The 19,850-nt window shown below is 42.9% G+C and overlaps 1 protein-coding gene across 1 annotated transcript in view; it reads left to right on the top strand.

Annotated features, from left to right (window-relative positions):
• Positions 1–19,850, top strand: part of LOC144754245 (carboxyl-terminal PDZ ligand of neuronal nitric oxide synthase protein-like) — a 236,377-nt gene that overhangs the window by 37,367 nt on the left and 179,160 nt on the right. Inside the window, exon 2 of the mRNA XM_078641847.1 lies at positions 1,584–1,655. Within this exon, the coding sequence (XP_078497973.1) occupies positions 1,584–1,655 (72 nt within the window). The remainder of the gene's footprint in view (positions 1–1,583; positions 1,656–19,850) is intronic.

Below are 19,850 nucleotides of genomic sequence, written 5' to 3'. Positions count from 1 at the left end.
GGACGTTCTTTCCATTCGCTGGGGTCCCCCCCTCCATAGTAATGTGGCGGGGGGAATTTGTATGCGGGCGGGGTAAATTGTCAGGCGGATCGCCTCCGCCATGCAGGCGGTGACGATCCACCCGACATACTAATGGGCCCTAAGTTACAGCACACCAATCGGAGGGATCCTCCTAGACCGGTGGTTCTTAACCTGTGGTCCGGGGCCCCCTGGGGTCTGCAAAGCCTGCTCAGGGGGTCTGGGACTGCTTAGACAATTACATTAGATTAATAAAGCAGATATAAATAAAGAAGAAAAATGTAAAATCAAAACAATTAAGACACTCTGTGAAATCTGAAGGAGTTTGAAATTAGAGGCTAAAAATTATGTTAATATGCTCAGATTGATTTGTGAGAGCCGTGGAAGTGCATCAAACAAACATAGCGTGTCACTGCTTTTATTGCATAATTATTGATTTGCCACATAATCCATATTCTGCAACTTTTAACAAAGAAATTTCGTTTTTAGCTAAAGTGGATAAAAAATCACTAAAAGCATGGCAACATGTGTTCACGCGGAATGGAAGGCGATTTGTAAAGGTTACCTATTCATTTTTCAGTTGCTTAATTCAGTATTTGGTTGTTAAACTGGTACTAATGAGGGAAAACCTTTGCCCAGGCATTATTAACATGTGAAAAAAATACAAAATAATGAAGTAATACTATCAAAAAATATGCTGCAAAATATTGCTATTTTTGCCACATTATTTTGTCAACGCTGCCCATTGCTTAATTTGAGGCGGTGCTTGGCACTGGCACTTAATTGCCAACACCAGCACTTGTGACAGCTAGCTGCTGTTCGTGTAATTTAGAGATGAAGAGGACAACAGTTGATTTAATCATGGAAAAGAACTAATGCATGTCGCTCGTACCATTCTTTGAGCTTTCGGGCCACTAACAGTCTGAAATGCCTCAGTTGTAGCAGTGTGATGGTTAGTGGTTGTGTAGGTACCTACTTTGGCACCGTTGGCACGTGCTATGGGTGATGCGAGCTGCAGCGGCCCCCTGACAAGGGCCCTGAATTTTTTTTTTCATATTAAGGATGGCGGCTCCTTCACTCTGGGGCAGACATAATTCTGCCACCTGACTGACACAGGAGTCAGCTGGACACTCTTTCTGTGAGGTTCTGGCCTGTATCTTAGCAGAGGGCTTTTCTTTTTGGCTAGGGACTTTGTGTCCTAATGCCTGTTTGTTATATATCTTTTTCCTTTTATGGAAAGAAATCATTGTTTTCAGTTTGTTTTTTCTATACTGTTTTTCTACGCTTGGAGAAGGAGAGTACATCGTGTTTTTATTTTTTTATTTTTAAATGATTTCCTCATTAATTGCGTTAGTGACATCTCTTGAAAGCTCTTGGGTTGTTGGCAGTGGGTTTGCATATGAATATAGACAACGCATACTGTTTTTCCCATGAGTATGCAAGCCAGATCAGCTGCTGGATTTTCAGTACATTCTACATGTCTTCTAATTAGAATATATTATTACCCTGTTGCATTTGTTGTAGGATAGTATCTGTAAGTGATTTTATTTATTTTTTGTTTTCAGTACATTGGCTGCTTGGATGTGCCCCGTCCGAGCAGTCGGGTGGAGATTGTGGCTGCGATGAGAAGGATTAGGGTAAGTCTTCCTTGTTTATTTTTTGTGTGTGGCATCTCTCAAAAATAACAGTGCTGTGAATGACTTTCTATGTGTTCGTCAAAAAACTATTTTCTCCACATTTGTTCGTTCGTTGTATCAATTTGTCTGGGTGACGTAGAATGGAACACCTTCTTCATGAAAGCCAACAAATGTTCAATTTCGTCCCCAACTCCAAAAGGATCCATACTGTGTGTCATATTCATTGTTTTTTTTTTACCTAGAAAAGTGGAGATCAGGAATTGCAGACACTACTGACACATGCAAGTTAGTACGCACTCCTTTGACCGTAGACTTGGGTACGTTTCTTACAGCCATGGATAAGTTACTTAGTAGACGTGAATTCAGTGCACACATTTTAAAACACATACGCATGGTGGTGAGATTATATAAAAAAAACTGTAAAAAATGTTTAAAAAATGGTTTGTGTTAGGCAGTAAGCAGCTTTTGAAGTAATCTGCCTATAGCAGACAGGTCTCTTCATTTGATAGGTGACTTTTTCCTCCGGTCTTGTCATCCAGGCACCCACACTCTGCTGGACTCTCACTAGCACACAAAACATGCATACACAGAAGCAGAAGGCTACCCTCTTGGGTTATTAATGCACTATACAAATCAATATAACATAACAGATCAGGAGGTCGTGCCTTCTCATACATCGCTCCTAAAGCTTGGAACGACCTCCCACAACACATCAGAGCCTCGTCCTCTCTTATTGAATTATGCAAGAAGCAGAAAAACTGGCTCGTCCAGTAAGACCTCCCGAGGCTAGCCTCACACACCAGGGACAGCTTAGATACTCTCATGGTTGCACGAGACCTATAATAATGACAGATAACCTAAGAAACTAGCATGCTGGGATTTTTGACCCAAATCATGCCATGTTGAAAACAGAACTATAGGCCCCAGAATGCAACATGCTGTTTGAGAAAAAAGCCAGGCCAGGCCTGATTGAAAAGAGTTATACCCAGCAGCTTCTTATGCACTGTGAGTAATTGGTGTCTCCGGCATTGTAGCTCTGGGGTAAATTAATAATTTTTCCACAAATGCAGGGAATGAGCAAAGTAAGTGCAAAAGTTACTGATAATCATGAACATATTTTGTAGGACAATTTTCTCTGCAGTCAATGTGCTGCTGCAGGTATTTTAGTATTATCTCGCTAGGTCAATCTGAAAGACTTAAGTGGTGTTGCTCCCATTTATTTTTTTTACGAGATCCTAAGAATGTACAGTTAGGCCGTGTATATTTTTCAAAATGTCATCCTATAGATAAAGGCGCAGCTATTATAGCTACACAGCTTCACATAGTATTCATGAAATAATGCAGTTCTTTTGTTGCTGAAAATTAACTTTGAAACATGAATACTCCATTTTGCCAAGATAGATATGCAAATTTCTTGAATGTATTTATTTTAAGCAGTGTAAACATTGGTACTAATTGTGGTTTCTGTATAGCTTTGAAAAAACGCCTGCCGCTGTTTACAAGAACATTCACCACCTGGTTCTAAGGGTTTTAGCATCTACAACACAAACTACCTTATTTAAGGCTCGCCTCAGGCTCTTGTGTACAGTCAGTTCTTATTGTGGGGCCTTCAGAAGGCTCATGAAGTGGGGTGCTGTTCTGTCTGTGATTTGCAGGAGGATAACTAGTGAACTCCAGGTGTCTCCCAGGCAGCCTTCATACACCCTACTTGCACAGAGCATGGCAAACATTGTTAGGGATGAAATGTGAAGCATGTGTTGCACAATTCAAGAAAGCCACCAATATAAATCCTGTCTCTAATTTCCTTTTGTAGTCTTGTTGCGCGATCACTACTCACCAGTGATAAGAAAACGATGCAGCTAATTTGCTGAAATAAGTTGTTACAATTTAGTAGTGACACCCCCATGCTCGTCATCTAAACCTGCTCACAATGTGAAAGGGAGCTCACTGAGAAGAATTAAACAATACTTCTTGCCTTGCTAAAGTTCATTGTTCCAAACAAGAAAATCTCTGTCCATCTCTGAAATCTCTGATCGTATTACCACATGTTCTGAAATTGAGCCATTTTTTAAAGGTACTTTTTTTTAAATACTTCTGCGTTTGTAGAATATTAGTAGCTGCAAACTAATTTGTCTTTATTTATTTATTTGAGAGTTTTATATAGCGCTAGCTAGGCCGAAGGCATCAGTGAGCTTTATTTACAGCAGTAAATGTTCACATCAAAGATAACAAATCTATACAGAGCAGTTGAGTCTAGCACGAACCCCACACTATTCAACCACCAGGTTTATTGGTAAGTTCACTTTGACAAAGAAATATAGTTTGTAACACAGAAATATTTTTTGCTCTCAGTCCTTAGGGGTGTAATAGATTCTCGCAACGGTCATCTGATGCATGAGTGGGGATTTCGAGACAAATCTTCTAGTTGTTTCTCAATTGGACACAAAGCCATAACCTTTCGTTCACAAGGAGTATATGGGGTTTATTTGGCGCAAATATTGATCTCTTGATTGTCAACAAATGTGGTTTGGGTTCAAGGCCTAAGTAGAATAGAATTTTAGTTTCCTATAATATTCATGTTTTATTTTTTGGTGTTACTTTAATTTCTAAGGTTCTTGCTGGAAAGGATATGTACAGAAGTGGGTGTGCATACTATAGTTTCAAGCCAAAACTATCAGTTCTACAAAACGTATTGTTCTTATCCGTCAGTTTTACTTCACGTATTGTTCTTATCCATTCGACTAGGGGGTACACCCCATGATTATTATATTGTAAAGCGCATGGCTACCCAAAGGGTTTCCAAGCACTAAGGTGTGTAGGGGTGCTTTGCAGAGGAGGCAAGATGTGTGTATCATGGTCATATATGGCTGTTGGGCGTTGGGATGTATGGAAATTAGTGACGCATTGCAAAGATTGAGAAAGAAATGAAATCATATCACACTTCTATTACATATTTTAAGATAGAAAGCATTGGTTTAATGAGACTGAACTTATCTGTTGTGAATAATCAATTTATTTTAAAACAGTTTAATAAAGACGTTGATTTACTTTACAAAAAAAAATATATTTAACTTTTCATAATACTTTGGCAAACCGGCTACAATGTTTAAACATGTTCAAAGTCATGCTGTTGTTGTTTATGGTACTTTTTGTTCTGTGCAGAACAACCGGTCTCCGTCCATGCATTTGGCTTGGCCTCTAGCCGCTATATGTGGTGGCCCAAACATTGAGGCACCCTTTGAATGAAGATGGTGGTGACAAAAGGGAGTGGCGACACAGGATCCTGATGATTCGTTCACCGGGGCTTAGCTTCAGGGGGGTGTTTGGAGTGCTACACTCCCTAATAAATGTATTCTGTAGTTGGATACAGGTGCTTAAAGTTTGTAATGGTGAGGTGTTTGTCAGAGTTCATTTGGAATTTTTTCATACACTTTCAGCCAAAACACACACCACCTCATCTCTGTTTTAAAGGTCTTAAAGAATGGTATTTTACAAATGATTGAGTTTTAAGTACCCCTCACAATTCGCACTCCTCTCCCTTCCTACCAGGGCTGGACTGGGAACAGCAACCAGCCCTGGCAGATTTCTGTTCCAACCTGCCCGACGAGTTGGGTCAGGGGCGTGGGGGTGGTGCTCCCGCTTTTGTTACAAGGAACCAATATTGCAGTGAAAAAACTGGCCCCCATGGAACAAAATCGGGCCCAACCCGCTGGCCCACTGGGAAGAGCCGGTGCCCTCTACGGCAGGTCCAGCTCTGCTTCTTTCTCCTTAAACCCCCCCCTCCTGCCCTGCCTCCCTATGTATTTTGACCAGCATGAATGTTGGGAAATCTGAAACTCATCTCTCCCCCAATCTTACTGACCAAGCTACAACCCTGTTTTTTTATATGATAAACAGTAACCAAAGGTTGTAGAGTGGCCATCAATGTTTTGTTTGTACACGACAAGGGCTTGGACTTGCATTTTCTTTGGGTGCCTCTTTCCTTCAGCTGGAAGGCCTCGCTCACGCTTGTGTCGAACAGTCTGCCTTGATAAGACTTGAAGACCTGACCTGGGACAGTGCTAATCCGTCAACAAAGCACTTCCCCTCAAAGGAACTCAACAAAGCACGTCCCCTCAAAGGAACTCGTGCCAAATGATCTAGCCTCTTCCCTCTGTTGATTGTAATGGGATTAGCCCAGAGTATTTTGCCTGAGTGTGAACCCTTGCTGTGGACACCTAGCAGTGTGATTGCAAGATTTATAAAAGTTAACCACCTTGAAAAAATCTTCTGTAGGAAATGACCCTTTTTGCAGGGCTACCACAAACTGTATGCCTTCCTCCTCCTATTTCTGTGACCAACCTTTTATTGGCATTATGGCTCTGGGCACCTTGCCACTGCTAACTAGTGCTAAATTGCATGTGCTGTCTCCCTAAAACGTGTTATAATTGGTTTACACCTGTCTGGCATATCTTATTTACATGTAAGTCCCTTGTTAAGTCGTATACCATACACCCAGGGCCTGTAAGTTAAATGCTACTAGTCGGCTGCAGCACTGGTTGTGCCACCCACATTATTAGCCTTTCAAACCTGTCGCAGGCCTGCAAATTACTGCCATTCCAACTTGGTATTGAAACCTACTTGCCAAGCCTTAGGCTCGCCTTTTATTACTCATAGTCACCCATAAGATAGGCCTTAAGTAGCCCACCTGGTACCAGCCACTACTGCTAATTTACATAGACAGGAAAACTTGTAATTTACCACTTTCAGTTGTGCAAAAAGTTGAAGGGACAGAATCGGTGACAGGGACCCTATGACGCTACTGATTGCATATCTTGTGTAAAACAGGTACAGTGATCGGAATGGACGGACCCCCGTTAGGAGTATTATACATGTTCATAGAAGTGACCTAGCTAGGATGCTGTGGCACATGGCTATACTGAGGGACTGCACTTCTGAATAGAGAACACAGTTTTAAAAGGCCCTTGTGAATGTAGGAAGGGAGAAAAGCTCAATTTCTCAAATACCCACCTCCCTGCTGGAAGAGACAGGTGCTGTGTAGAAAGCCCAACTTCCATCGGGTAGTATAACTATATTAGACTATTACTGGTAAATGACCGGTTCCTCGGATCCCTTCTGGTGAATACTAATCACTTAATACTCTTAGCAGTCTAATGATGCCCCGCAAGGCCAGCTGCCAAACCTGCTGAAGCACAGCTAGATTACCGAGTCCAAACTGCTTAGTCTGACCTCCTAAATACAGCGTTCCTTTAATTAAGGAGAATGCCCGAAGCCTATATAATGAGCGTTAAAACCGAGGGTACTCTTTATTTTTGTGTCCTGGTTTACACCAGTTCACATCCGAGTGAATGCAAAATATGCTTATAGAAATATGGATCCACTATTGTGTGAATTGATAAAGTAAACTTGTGAGAAACTTCCTGAAGTGCCCTACCAGCAGACCCTTGTTGAGTAAATAGAGTAGGGTAACTACACTGTCTTCACTCCCCCCCCTCCTCCAAGTGTCTAGCATGACCCAGTAACGAACAATATTAAATTTTTTGAGTTCTGTGCAGTGCCATGAAGCATTCTCTATCTGATATAGCTCCTAGTAACAGAACACACTCAAACAAGTCACACTTTCCTGCAGAGTGTGGCCTGATGGATAGGAAGTTTATCATTCATTTAAGTGACAATATGTCTCCCTCGCAGTGCACAAAAACATATTCAGGCGTCTTAAACAAGCCCTATACTCCAAACACTGTGCTTTACGCCATGTGTCTAAGGCATCTCAATTGCAACACCATACCCCTGGAGTAGTGTTGGCCAAGATAACCAGATGACCGCTGTAGACTAAGGCATTTCATGAATATGGGTAAAGATGAGGAACCATTCCTGATGCTGCTTGGCATGGAAGTTTGTCCACTCCTTCATGGGGCGTTGCATTCATAATATGATCTTGATATATCTATACATTTAGTTAAACTTATAGTTCAATCAAGTGCACTGCTGACGCCCGTACTGTAATCTTATCAGTTTAACACCCAAGTTTGTTGTAAGTGGGGTTCAATGTGCTCCACATCTCCTCAATAGATATCCAAGTAATCTGTTTCTTTAACTAAGACTTAAACAGCAGATGACATGCCCACTCCCTCTCCCTCATCAGCCCCCAACCCACCCCACAACCGGCATTCATCACCAAAGAATATAGTGGATCTGTGCCTTAACCCCTTTAGTTCTCGGGACGGCCCGTGGCCGTCCGACGTCTCAGCAGGGAATGTGCGGAGGACGGCCGGGGCTGTCCAAACCCCGCCCGGACATTACAGCGGGAGAATTCGCGCAGCGCCAAAGGGGTTAATCAAGAGAGCCACTGGTCTGCCACCTAAGTTTTATGCTATGCAGATTTGTAGAGTGCACTGTCACCCAGGAGGGTATCCTGACGTTGAGCAGGTGTGAGTCTAGCCAAACGTATGGCCTAATGGGACTACTCAGAAAGCCAAGTCTTCAGCTTCTTGTGGAATTCAGGAAGTGAGGAGGAGGCTCTCATGTGCAGTGGCAGGTCCTTCAACGCTTAAGAAGCGATGTATGTAAAGGGTTGACCACCAAATCTGGTGGAATGTGTGCAAATAGGGATCTGGACGAGCTGAGATCTCAGGCAGTTTTATGAAAGCAGGCGTGCTTGTTTGGGTGTGTTGGGCCAAAGTTATTCAGTGTCTTGAAAGAGTGGATGAGGATTTTGAATTGTGCTCGTTTATGAATGGGGACCCAGTGGAGATGCTTCAGGTTTGGTGTGATTTGAGTGAGGCGTGGGAGGTTGACAGTGATTCTGGCTGTCGAGTTCTGAATGGCCTGCAGCCTTCAGGTGAGATTTTGTTGATCCCGGCATAGAGGGTGTTCCCATTGGTCAGCTTGCTTGTGACCAGGGCACAGATGATTATTTTCTGGGTGCTGTTTGGGAGCCATTTGAAAATCGTATTCAGCATCTTCTGGGTATGTAAGCTTCGGGGGCGTAACACAGGCCTCTGTAGCCCCCGCGGTGCGGGGGGCCCCCTCACCCTCCAGTGGGCCCCGTCAGCAACACACTTCTGCTGGGGAGCTCTAGATTGAGTCCGGAGGGGGCCCCTTCACGTACCCTGCAGGGGGGCCCCCTCCAGGTTCGTTATGCCACTGGTAAGCATAAGGTGATGACGGCATTGACTTTGGCAATGTGCAAAGGAAGCATCTGGAGCGCTCTGTGAGTGAAGGTAGCACTGTTTTGCTTTTCTCCATGTGGGTTTCCACGTCATTTTCGAACAAGATTAAATGTTTGCTAATGAAAGTGATTTCCTACTTGCAAACCTTTCCCTTGGACCCTCGTCTCCTCATTATGCAATTATCTTATCATTATTTTGAACTTTATCCATGCACACTGTCCTCAAGAAGGTTTATCTGGGGGCTAGTACTTTTGTAACTCAACGACCATGGAACCAGGAAGTGTCCATGGCCCATCACTCGTGCATTTCAAGCATTGGCATAGTCTCTCATGTATTGGCAACAACGCTGATGACCCACATGTGCCTAACATCTGCATTTATGGGTATCCTGATAGTTGACTTTCTTCTGTCCTGTACAGGGGTGTGGAATTTTATAAATCTTCTATGTTTTCCAAGGGACGGGATGCATCATGAATCTAATATTCTTTTGTTTATTATGATGCTATGCAGTGAGGGGACGAAGTATGGCAATGCAGTTATTTCAGAGCTCTGATAATAGCCTCTTTCCTTCTGCCATGGCTCATATTTCATTTATTCAAACGGAGTTTGGGTTCTTACAAGGCTTTGATTTGCCACCTTTCCATAATTCTCATTTCAGGGACTGGATTTAATTGGTAAGCTGCAGTGCCAGAGTTGGCACGCACTGTGAGATGACGCACACTAAGATAGGTACATATTTACGGGTATATATGTGCTAACTTCTCTTCAATTTCCTCCCATGCTGGAAAAGGTTGCAAATGTACTTCTGACAAGTGCGGGACAAAAAGCGTTCCCTACTGTGTGAATAAAAATGGTGCGTAGAGGAAGTGAATTTGCAACCACTCAGTTTAGGCCGTAATGCGCAGCCAAAAAGGTAACCTTTGACGTTTGCATGCATCGGCAGTGCCACTGCTGTCCTAGCCCCTTCCTTTTTTTCCTCCTGCTCCTATAACTAGATTCTTGTCAGAGCCAACCGCGGATCCCTGCACAAAATAATTTCTCCATCAATGATCTAGAAAACCCAGATGGACCTCCTTTTATTGAGTGCCACATGCTGTGATTTAGTCTGGACTGGGCTTCCCTGCAGATTAAAAAATGTCTGTCTGACATGGTCTTCTTGGCTCAGTGATATGTCACTCGCCACTATAGAAACTTGCGGTATCTTACTGGTCCCTGTAGGGCATATGATTGAAAACCCAAAGCTGCTGCTGCTCACTAATGAAGATTTTCCTTTTTCTACAAACTAGTTGTTGACACTTGCGTAGCTTCGTGTGAGCAGCTGATGCTTGCCTTGCATTTGACCAGGCGTTCTCCCTGAGACGGTCATGACTGATAACCAGTTGGCGATGATAGTTAATTTGCTCTGGCTGGTTAGGATGAGCCTTTCCTGGCTGCTCATAGGAGGTTGTGCTTCTAGGTAAGTCCTCCTTTGCTGTTTGTGGGGTTGATTTGAAGCAGCGGGGAGGTGTGGGCTCAGCCTGATGTACACAATCCCCCTTGTCCTGGTTTGCTGTGTTTAATTGGTCTATATTTGTCAGATATTAGATGGCCTTGTTTTTTTAAGAACTGAGATGTATTGGTGTAGAAAGCAAAATATCCACACGCCATCAACACAAACCCCGCAATTCTGTCTCATTTACAATGAAATTGTCTTCCAGGTACTCTTTGCTAAAAGTGTTTATATTTTTCCGGTGCCCGCATAACACGATGCCCAATTGTTGTGCTCAGTGTGCATTCCTTGAAAGTTGTATGGAGAACTTCTAAATGCAGTGTGTAGGATAGCCTTTGGGCTAAAATTGTCCACGATTGTTAGCTTCATAAGTTGGTTTTAGCACAGCTAAATTGGATGTCTGTTGTTCTGTTTTCCCCACCCTGGCTCTGCAGCATGTTGGACCTATGAAAAGCTAGATAGTTAATTAAAAGATACTGCTTGTTTTTCAAGTGCACATTGGTTTAGTAAATGAGCCTTGCTGTAGATTTCTGGTGTGGTGTTGTTTTCCATGTGGCCCTAGCAGTCTAATTTTATTTGCTGCAGTAGTATAGTGTTCTCCTAGGCTCTCCTTGTTGAAATCCACAGCTTAGGAGCACTCTCTCTCTCTCTTAAATTGCAGTGCAAAAGACAGAGCAATTGTTTCTTATACCCTTTCCGCTAGTGTTTAATTTGAGCAGAGGGAGGGAGAGGGGGCTCTAGCACTCAATTTTTGGGATGGAATTTATTTCTCCTCACTAGATTTTTACCCAGAGCAAGAGAGAGAAACATAAAAGGGAGAATGGAAAGGTGGTTACAAATGGAGAAAACCGGGATGAGAGAGCCAGTAAGGGTGAGATTAAGGGACAGGGAGTGGATGGTGGTGGGTGAAAGAGGCATGAGGTGGACTCAAGAGTACACAGCCTCAATATTTGCAGCACCGGCTACGGGCTCCTGAGTGAAGAAACTTTGTGGCCCGAGTGTTATTGTTTTACAAATTAAGCATTGCTTTCCACTAATAATTTTGATTTTTTTTTTTGTTCTTCTTTTGACTGAGCAGTAGATGCAAAAATTGAATACTGAACACAATATCTTGTTTGTAAGGTGGAATTGTGAAGTTAGTGCCGTTTCGAGTGCAGTTGTCTTTCAAGCTTTAATTCTGTTAAATGTCAACTTTTCTTCTACCCACTGAGGCAGTAAAGCTACTGCCTTAGGAACATTTTCTTAACGATTTCCTAAATTAAGTACCAACCACTAACAAATGGCATCTCGTAAATCTGTCTCACTGCAGACCTATAAATTCGTTTTTTATACTTCTGACACGCAAACACATCTCCTGTTCCTACTGTATGCAACATGCCCTAAATTTGACTTGGTTCACAAAATCATAGTTTGAAAATGTGTAATGTTACTATAGTACTCAACACCCTCTTTCCTCCCCCCACCTGTTAGGAGTAAGTATGTGAGTTTTGAGGCATTCACAGAGAATCCCAGGGCTAACCTGGAAATCAGTGATTATTAGAATTACTCAAAGTTTTCAAAATGGGCTTGCATTTTCTCTTGGTTGAGAATCTGCATTATTAAAAAAGATAAATATGTACATTGTCACTTGTCACTCGTTTTCCTATCTATGTAAAGACATTTTTTATGCAAAAAAGCACTTCCAATCAAACCCATCAATTCTACTCAATAAACCCTGCTTTTGAGAAGAGTAAATTGGTGAGCATTTTCAGAAGCTACACAACTTGTGAGTTTTCGCACCATGTAATCCTCAGTTTCCTGCTCTTGATAGTTACGGATGCGAAATCCATCATATTGTCAGGTCAACCATTGTTTTATGTTCAGGTTGCAATTTTTATAAGAATAAGGATTTTTACATTTTTTTATCAAATTGCTCTTTTTGTCACATACGTAACGTGGGCAAACAAAATGCACTTGTGGTGTTCACTTTTGTTTTTGGCAAGTGCTCTTTTTAGAGCTTCACCCAGAGACCATGGGAAATTGCGGTCTGAAAACTAATATTTGCTGATCGTGTCGCTAAGGACCAGACACGAGGACAACCTCAGACGAGACCTTATCAGCCTCTTAATACCGTCTGATCCATTTTCCACCGAGAAGTGTCTGAGCAGCACACTGAATCCGTGGACATACAACCGTTTAATCTAGTAATTAACGCCTCTTCTTGTCTGTTATGACAGCTGAGACTTACCGCATAACACCCTGGATGGCTCCGCTTGCCTCATCTTTAGTGTAATTGGCCCTGAAGACTCACGAGCCACCTGCTGGTAGGACTGTATAGGAAAAAGCAGATACATGTGACTTCAATATCTTGTAGAGAGAGAATTGCACAAAGAATATGTTATTTGTCCATGCTGACCCCATAACCTAATGACCTTTAAACTCCTGCAAAAAGGTATTTTACCTTGCAGATTTGGAAAGGAGAGGGGGTGGATAGTTCTAACAGAGACCATTTAACACTACTCTATTTGTAAAGGTTCTGTTACATCAACTGGTCAGAGGTCAGTTGCATGATTCGACTTTGAGTTTCTAATGCATGTGCTCATAGCTTTCCTTGGCTGAAGAAATATTTGAAATCTGTTCCAAGTTGGTTTTCATGTAGTTTTCCAAGCTTCCTTCTGTAATTGTTTTTTGATGAGTGCTTCAAACTGGTATGCAGTTTATTCAGTTTCTTTTAAACTTGCATCAACATGTCACCATTTTCTTATGACCTTCACAGAGGTAAAAGCAATGGCTAAAGATATGTTTGTACCTTGTATGTGGCTTTGTTCTTGGTGGGCTGCTAACTGCATTGCATTTTGTTCACAAGTAGGATGATGTATTTGTGGAAAATAGTTAATGTGTATAGGCTCTGTAAGAATAGCTTAGATGACATTGAACAAAATATACCTGGGAGACTAAACAATGTACCCAGATTTAAAAGTCTGCTTTTACAAAAGGTAATCTAGTGTTAGCTTTCACTTCCACTACAGTGTGTCCCTCTCGCCAGTTTACGCGCCTGTTGAAATAATTCTAGGGTGCGGGGTGAATACCCGTGATTGTTTTGACTGTATACTCGAATTTAGGAATAAAATTAACTCTTTCCTAAAGTTTCTTCTCAGAGTAGAACTATCTAAAGCCCTTGGCCTTCTCATCAACATTGTCTTGTTGTACTTAAACAATTTTTTTGCTTGAGAGTGTTGGGTGTGTTGTTTTATAAAATTCAACTATTTTTCTTGTTGAGAGAAGAGTCTGATTATTGCTGTGGTAAGTACTAATGGAGTCCTGGGGGTGCAGGTAATCCATGCTAAGACCTGACGTGACTTGCTGAGAGTGGCTAAATCAATTCTGAATTATTGAGCAGACACTGTTCCCTCAAGCTATGTTTTACCAGTCACACAGGTTTTAAATGTTACAAAATGTAATTTCTTCTTAAACTGTTTTTGAACAATTACCCTTCCTCAAGTTACAACGTTTCAAACAACATCACTGATGAGTGGCAAGAAAGAACATCTGACAATTATGACTACTTATCACATCGTCAAAGGTACTTACTTGGTGGTACTTACTGAGGTGACGAGAGAAAAGTAGGCTTATTGTGGCCTATTGCAAAAGGTGCTGCTGGCTGGAAGCCTGAGAGTTTGGTTTCCTAAGTCAGAACTAAACGAACATGAGGCATGGTATTCTTTAAAAGGGCAGCAAGCAAAGTATTTCTTTTCTCCAAATAAGTCTTTTATGAATTAGCAAATCCAACACTGGTGAAAAGGGGTTTGAAATATGTTCTTAAAACAAGAGTTAACTTAAAAATGCTATTGGTGCTACTCCGAATTCTACACTGTACCTGTTGGGGATGTAAACATACCTCAGAAAATTACTTTTAATCATTGTCTTGGACTAGTTTGATATGTTTCACAATCCATATATTCCTTTTCTTCTACCCAAAACTACCATCATCAGTTTGTAAAGGCGAACTTTACCTGGCACACCTGTAGGCACATGAATCATTTCATGACACTATGTTGTTTATTAAATCTTTGGCTATATTGCATGGTTGTGCTCGAAGACTTTGCTTATCTGCGGAATGGGCTTACAATGTATTAGTTGCCATTGATGCACCAAACACAGGACTCCGAAGGACGGCCAGAGTACGAATCTGCTAAGTTTCAAATAAAGGTTCAGGAGTAACACGTGTACTGGTGTTCTGGTGGGAGCTGGTGGTGATCTTCAGCAAATAAATGCCTGACACTGACTCTACAAGGTTTTCCAATTGGATAAAAAGAGCTAATAGTTCTGATATGTGTTTGGTGCAGTGGGGCTTGGAAGGCAATCCATCCATGGGCATCTAGATATCTCCTGTGAAAGTGACATCAGGTGAGATGTGAGGATGCTGCCATTTTCACCATGGAAGTAGGCAGAAGAGCTAAATTTGTCAAAATGCAGAGCTAGTCTCAAGAATTCTGCACATGTCTGTCCTAATGTATGGAACAACGTTCCCCTAGAAGTCCCTGACTGAGACAGGGAAGGCTCAAAAATAAGGAGACAACTGTTTAGATCGACGCTGCACCTTTCTTCCTACTGAGATGGTAGCCACAATCCTGACACCCAAAAATGACTCCTAAATCTGAGTGTTGTCATTATCAGACCTGCAACATTGCATGGATGCGGCTTGAACCCGCTCTTTTGTCTTTTCGTTCTGTCCAGACGTGCTCCTGTACCTCTAGATACAAAAGTGAACAGAGGCCACACTATGGAGTGGTATGTTCGGTTCAGCAGGAAGATGAAGTGGGGATGGCCCTGTTCCCATCGGTGGAAAGCATGTCCCATTTTTCCTCCAATCTTGATTTCTGTGAGTCTGTGCACGTATGAGTGCTGGATTAGGACTATGCGGACGTTTGCCCAGGGCTAACATGCAGTGCAGTAATAAAGGAACGTTTTGGGCTGGTCGGGGAAAAAAAGGGAGAGGTTGAGGCTCTTTGTAACTTCTCCATTTGGAACAACAGAGTCTGCTGTCTGGTCGTCACTTACTCAACGTGGGCTTGACGGATGTCTGGTGATCTGTCTACCTGTAGCGTGTGCCGGTTCCTGCTTAAATTCCCCTAACTCCCTTTCCCATCCTGATTCATCTCTTCATCCAGATGCCTGTTGGTCTTGACTGGATAAAAATATGGTTTAGCATGTGGCATTTACCTATTAACGTGATTAAAGATCCTTTAAGTAAATTACAGAAACTGGCAAACATTGCACCATTTAACCGCTTACACATGCAATGACGCTGTTGGTCTAGTGGCTCAATACGTCTGCTGCCCTTCTACCCGCACCTATCATTTTATTTGTTCTTTTTTCTCCCTTGAAAGATCTCTGATACTTAATGTACTGATTTCATTGGTGGTGTAGGTGTCTATGCACAAATGCTCCCAGCTTGTCTGTGGACCAGCAACCCAGCCCCCAGGATCCTTATGAGTTATCGCACCAAAAAACCTCACCAGATTTCTTTTAGCTACTGTGTCTCGTTGGAAAAGTCAGTGCGAGGCACAGCTGGACTTTTTGTTAGGTCTCGGCGAAGCGCGCGGAAGCGCGTTCTCGCTGAGAACCTATTGTTGCCGTGTCTGCTTTCCAGGAGACAATCCTGGCCACGCGCATCACCTTGGAGGTGATTTGAAACTGCCACGCGCACGCGCGCTGTGGCCAGGCGCTGTCTCCTGGGAAGCTCGAAACACCACACACGCATGCGCATACACACAGACACACACACACAAGCGCCCACGCACGCACATACATACAGAGACGCACCCCCCCCCGCACACATACACACACGCGCGCACACACACGAGTGCACCCCCCCGCCGTCGCACACATGCATACACACACATGCATACACACACAAGCACACACGCACAAGTGCACCGAGACCCCCCTCCAGCCCGTTTCAACTTACCAGGTCAATTTTGAGGGACTCCGCTCTCCTTCTGGCGGCCCTGGGGCTCTCCACCGCTCACAGGAGCCCCGGATCGCGAGACGCTTTCAGTCGCCTGCCTCCTCTTCCGGTCCGGACGCGGCCCCGCCCCCGTCACTGGCGACTGTGCCTGACTTCCGGTGAGGCTGCGTAGAAAATAATGCTGGGCTCGTGAGTAACAGTGACTTACTTGTTTTAGTAGTTGATAATGTTAATAAACAAGTATATTTGTAATCATAGAACATTTTTTCAAACTCAGTAATGGTAGTTGTGCCCCCTCTGGTGGCACTGTACGGTGCTGCTGCTGGTACGCCTCGATCACAGGAGCAGTAGTGACGGAAGAAGGCCTCAGACCCGTCCATAGTTACAATTTCGTAGTTGTCAGGAATCATTTCTTCGGATTCGGCTTCGTATTGAGGCGGTACAAGTGGCTGTAATTTTCTGTGGAATAGCCGGTTTGATTTGCCATTCTTCTGGAGCAGGGTGAGAGCGAGTGTTTTTGGGGGGTCATTTCATTGCAATCAATGGAGATGGAAATATCTGGCAGTGTGAAGGCGGCTTGTTTACTGGGCGGGCGAGCAAATGTCACAGCTCTGTTTTCGCCTCGGTCTCTGTTATCCACCCCAGTCTGGCAGCTTAATGCATGCTTTCCATGGCCTGCGTCTTCTCACTGGCTGCGTCCTCTGCCTTATCTTCCACCATCTCCACGTTTGTTTTCTTTCTGTTTCCTTTATTCGTCTTTGGAGAGGACAATCATTCATGACCAAAGCTTTGTGTTTACAAAACTTTAGGAAAGAGAGAGTGTGTGTGTGTGTGTGTGTGTGATATGTGTGTGTGTATGCATGTGTGTGTTTGTGTGTGATATGTGTGTGTGATATGTGTGTGTGTGTGATATGTGTGTGTGTGTGTGATATGGGTGTGTGTTTGATATGGGTGTGTGTGTGATATGGGTGTGTGTGTGATATGTGTGTGTGTGATGTGTTTTGTATGTGATTCGTTTTGAAGCTGTTAATTTGTGTGGGTGCAAAAGCAATAGGTCTCGCATTTGCCAGAGATTCAGCTATTGGCATTGTAAATGACAATGCCATTTATTTATATGTTTTAAAGAGAAAAAAACATAAATAAAAATGCCATGAGCAATGCCAATAGCTCTAACTTTAACAATGCCGAGACCATTGCATTGTAAATGCTTGTTTTCTTTTGCAGTGAGGCCAGCTAAATGTCAAAGCATTGGTAGATCTGCTGGCTATGCCTTTCAATCAATTAAAAAGCATTCTACTAGTTTTCAGAATTGCATCATATTAGAAATGAAGTATATTTCCTCTATGGTAATGGGACAAAAACTCTCATATTTCATGACTTTGTACATCACCACTTTGAGATTATTTTGAAACAGTCTGGGTGAGATAGTGGATTACTTGTTGAAGTGCGTGGTATCCTTCTTCAAGTAATAATGACACTATTCCTTCCTGGGTCCAGTTAGGTCTCAACAATTTAAACCAGAGCTCAACCCTGGGTAGCTGTAGCACAGAGTAGATCGGCTTAGATTAGGAGAAATGTGTAAAGCACCTATCAGTATTAAGACCGTTAAAATCCCTCTTCAATTTATAAAAATGGAGAAAATCTTAATAAACAAATGCACCAAAACAACAAAAATCGATGTAGGGAACCAGTGATATTATTTTTTAAAGTTGTAGATGTTCCTTGCACCAAACACCTGCAGGTATCTGATGGCACTAGACTGGGTCAAGGTCAAAGGTTAAGGCCGACCATGATGAAATGTGGGCCGGGTACAGGGACCAGGCTTGGTCCAGTGGAAAGTTTTCCTTCTGACTTTGTCTTTTTCTTTGAAAACAATCTTTGTTGGTGAGGCTCTTGGTGGGTCTCGGTGTCAGCTGGATCTGACGACCAGGGTATAAACGTCAGCTGGCTGTAGTACCGGACCTTGGTAGGAGAATCAGCTAAGACAGGAAGTACAAGGCTTATGACATTAGTAAAATGCTGAACAGGCACAGTCTGAAGATCAGACACAGGAAGCTGGTCATGGTGAAGTCCTCTGTGGCCGGACTTAGAAACTTTTCTAGATGTCAGGATCGTTTTAGCGGGATGAACCAGCAAATTGAATCCGATCATCAGTTCTATGTCGCCGGTTGTCTGGTGGTAGTTTCTGGTTATTTTTGTGAACAGTTCAGGGAAAGTGTCCAGTCTATCAATTGTTGATGGGGAGAGAGTCCACTCTAACACCAGCAGGACATTTTGGGCACCACTTGCGGGATAGGATTCAATCTCTCAGAAGCCATATGTAGGGTCCAGAGCAAATCCAGTTGGAACTGGTCAGCCGGTTGCAGCAGAGTCTTTGGCTTCTTGCAGCTTTTGTGTTCATACAGCTTAACAGGAGGTTAGTCAACTATCCCCTGGAATCCACTCTTCCGTCCCTAGTTACAAGTGGAAGCAGGACCAGCCCTTGCGGTTCTCCACCGGTTGCAATAGCTGCAGTTCTTCCTGAAGTCCAAAACGGTTCAGCAGGTGCAGTCCTTTTTCTGTCTTCTGCAGGTCCAGAGCTGTTCTAAAGAAGGTACGTTGAATGCCACTTTTCGTCCTGCCTCTAGGTTGGGAGTTTAACTCTCTAACCAATCAGGAAAACGTTCCCAGGGGCAACCCTACCCACTTTGAAATAATTTCCTGGCAGTTAGACCCTAAATAATCCCACAGTGTCCTGCACTGCCAAAATACAACCTGGTAGAACTTTTCTTTCAATTGTCAGAGCTCTGTGCACACACCTTGGTGTGTCTAGGGCAATGAGGAACTTCCCTTGCAAAACAAGCTCTGGCACAAAGGTTCCCCCACTGGGATTGGTGTCACTCTGGCTTCTTGAACAATGGCTTGGGCAGGCCAAGAAGTGAGGTACATCAGCCTGTGATAGGAGCTGACCCATTGAAGCTTGTACAGTTGGTGAGCACATCGCCCAAGCAATCCTGCAAGGAGACGGTCATACTGCCTCCTAGCCACAGCCCTTTTGTTCCTTTTTTGGGAGCAATTCACACCTCCAAACAGGGCTGTAAGGTGATCTTTGGGATTCTCTGGAAGGACTACTAGAGGCATTATACAAGACAATGCCATTTTTCTAAAGGTTGCATTTTAAAGAAACTGTAAACAAAATCAAACTTTACTATCAGATTGGATTTTAAATTTCTATTAATTTAAGTCCTTAAAACAGTCTTCAAGCTAATCCCAAACTGAAAATATGCATTACAAGGTGTTATAATGTAATTGTATGCTTTTCTATGGGATAGCTAACCTTGCCACGGTGAAAAACTACTTATGGGATTTTTCGCTGCCAGGACATGTAAACCATAACTACACATGTTCTTCTTTTTAAATATTACCTACCCCGCCATTTTGTCGATTAGGACCCAATTTGCATTGCCACTTTCAGGTGGCACAATTAGTAGTTAAATATGCAAATCTGGGATGGCCCATTCCATGTTTTTAGGGCCACAGCACATCTACTGGACAGCTGCTCCACAGGATCTATGCATCAGCAATAAAATGTAGCAAATAGTAGG

This window comes from Lissotriton helveticus, chromosome 5_1, assembly GCF_964261635.1.
Source record: "Lissotriton helveticus chromosome 5_1, aLisHel1.1, whole genome shotgun sequence".
NCBI classification, from domain to species: Eukaryota; Metazoa; Chordata; class Amphibia; order Caudata; family Salamandridae; genus Lissotriton; species Lissotriton helveticus.
Note: the sequence above shows the minus strand (reverse complement) of the source record. Positions and strands in the feature narration are given on the sequence as shown.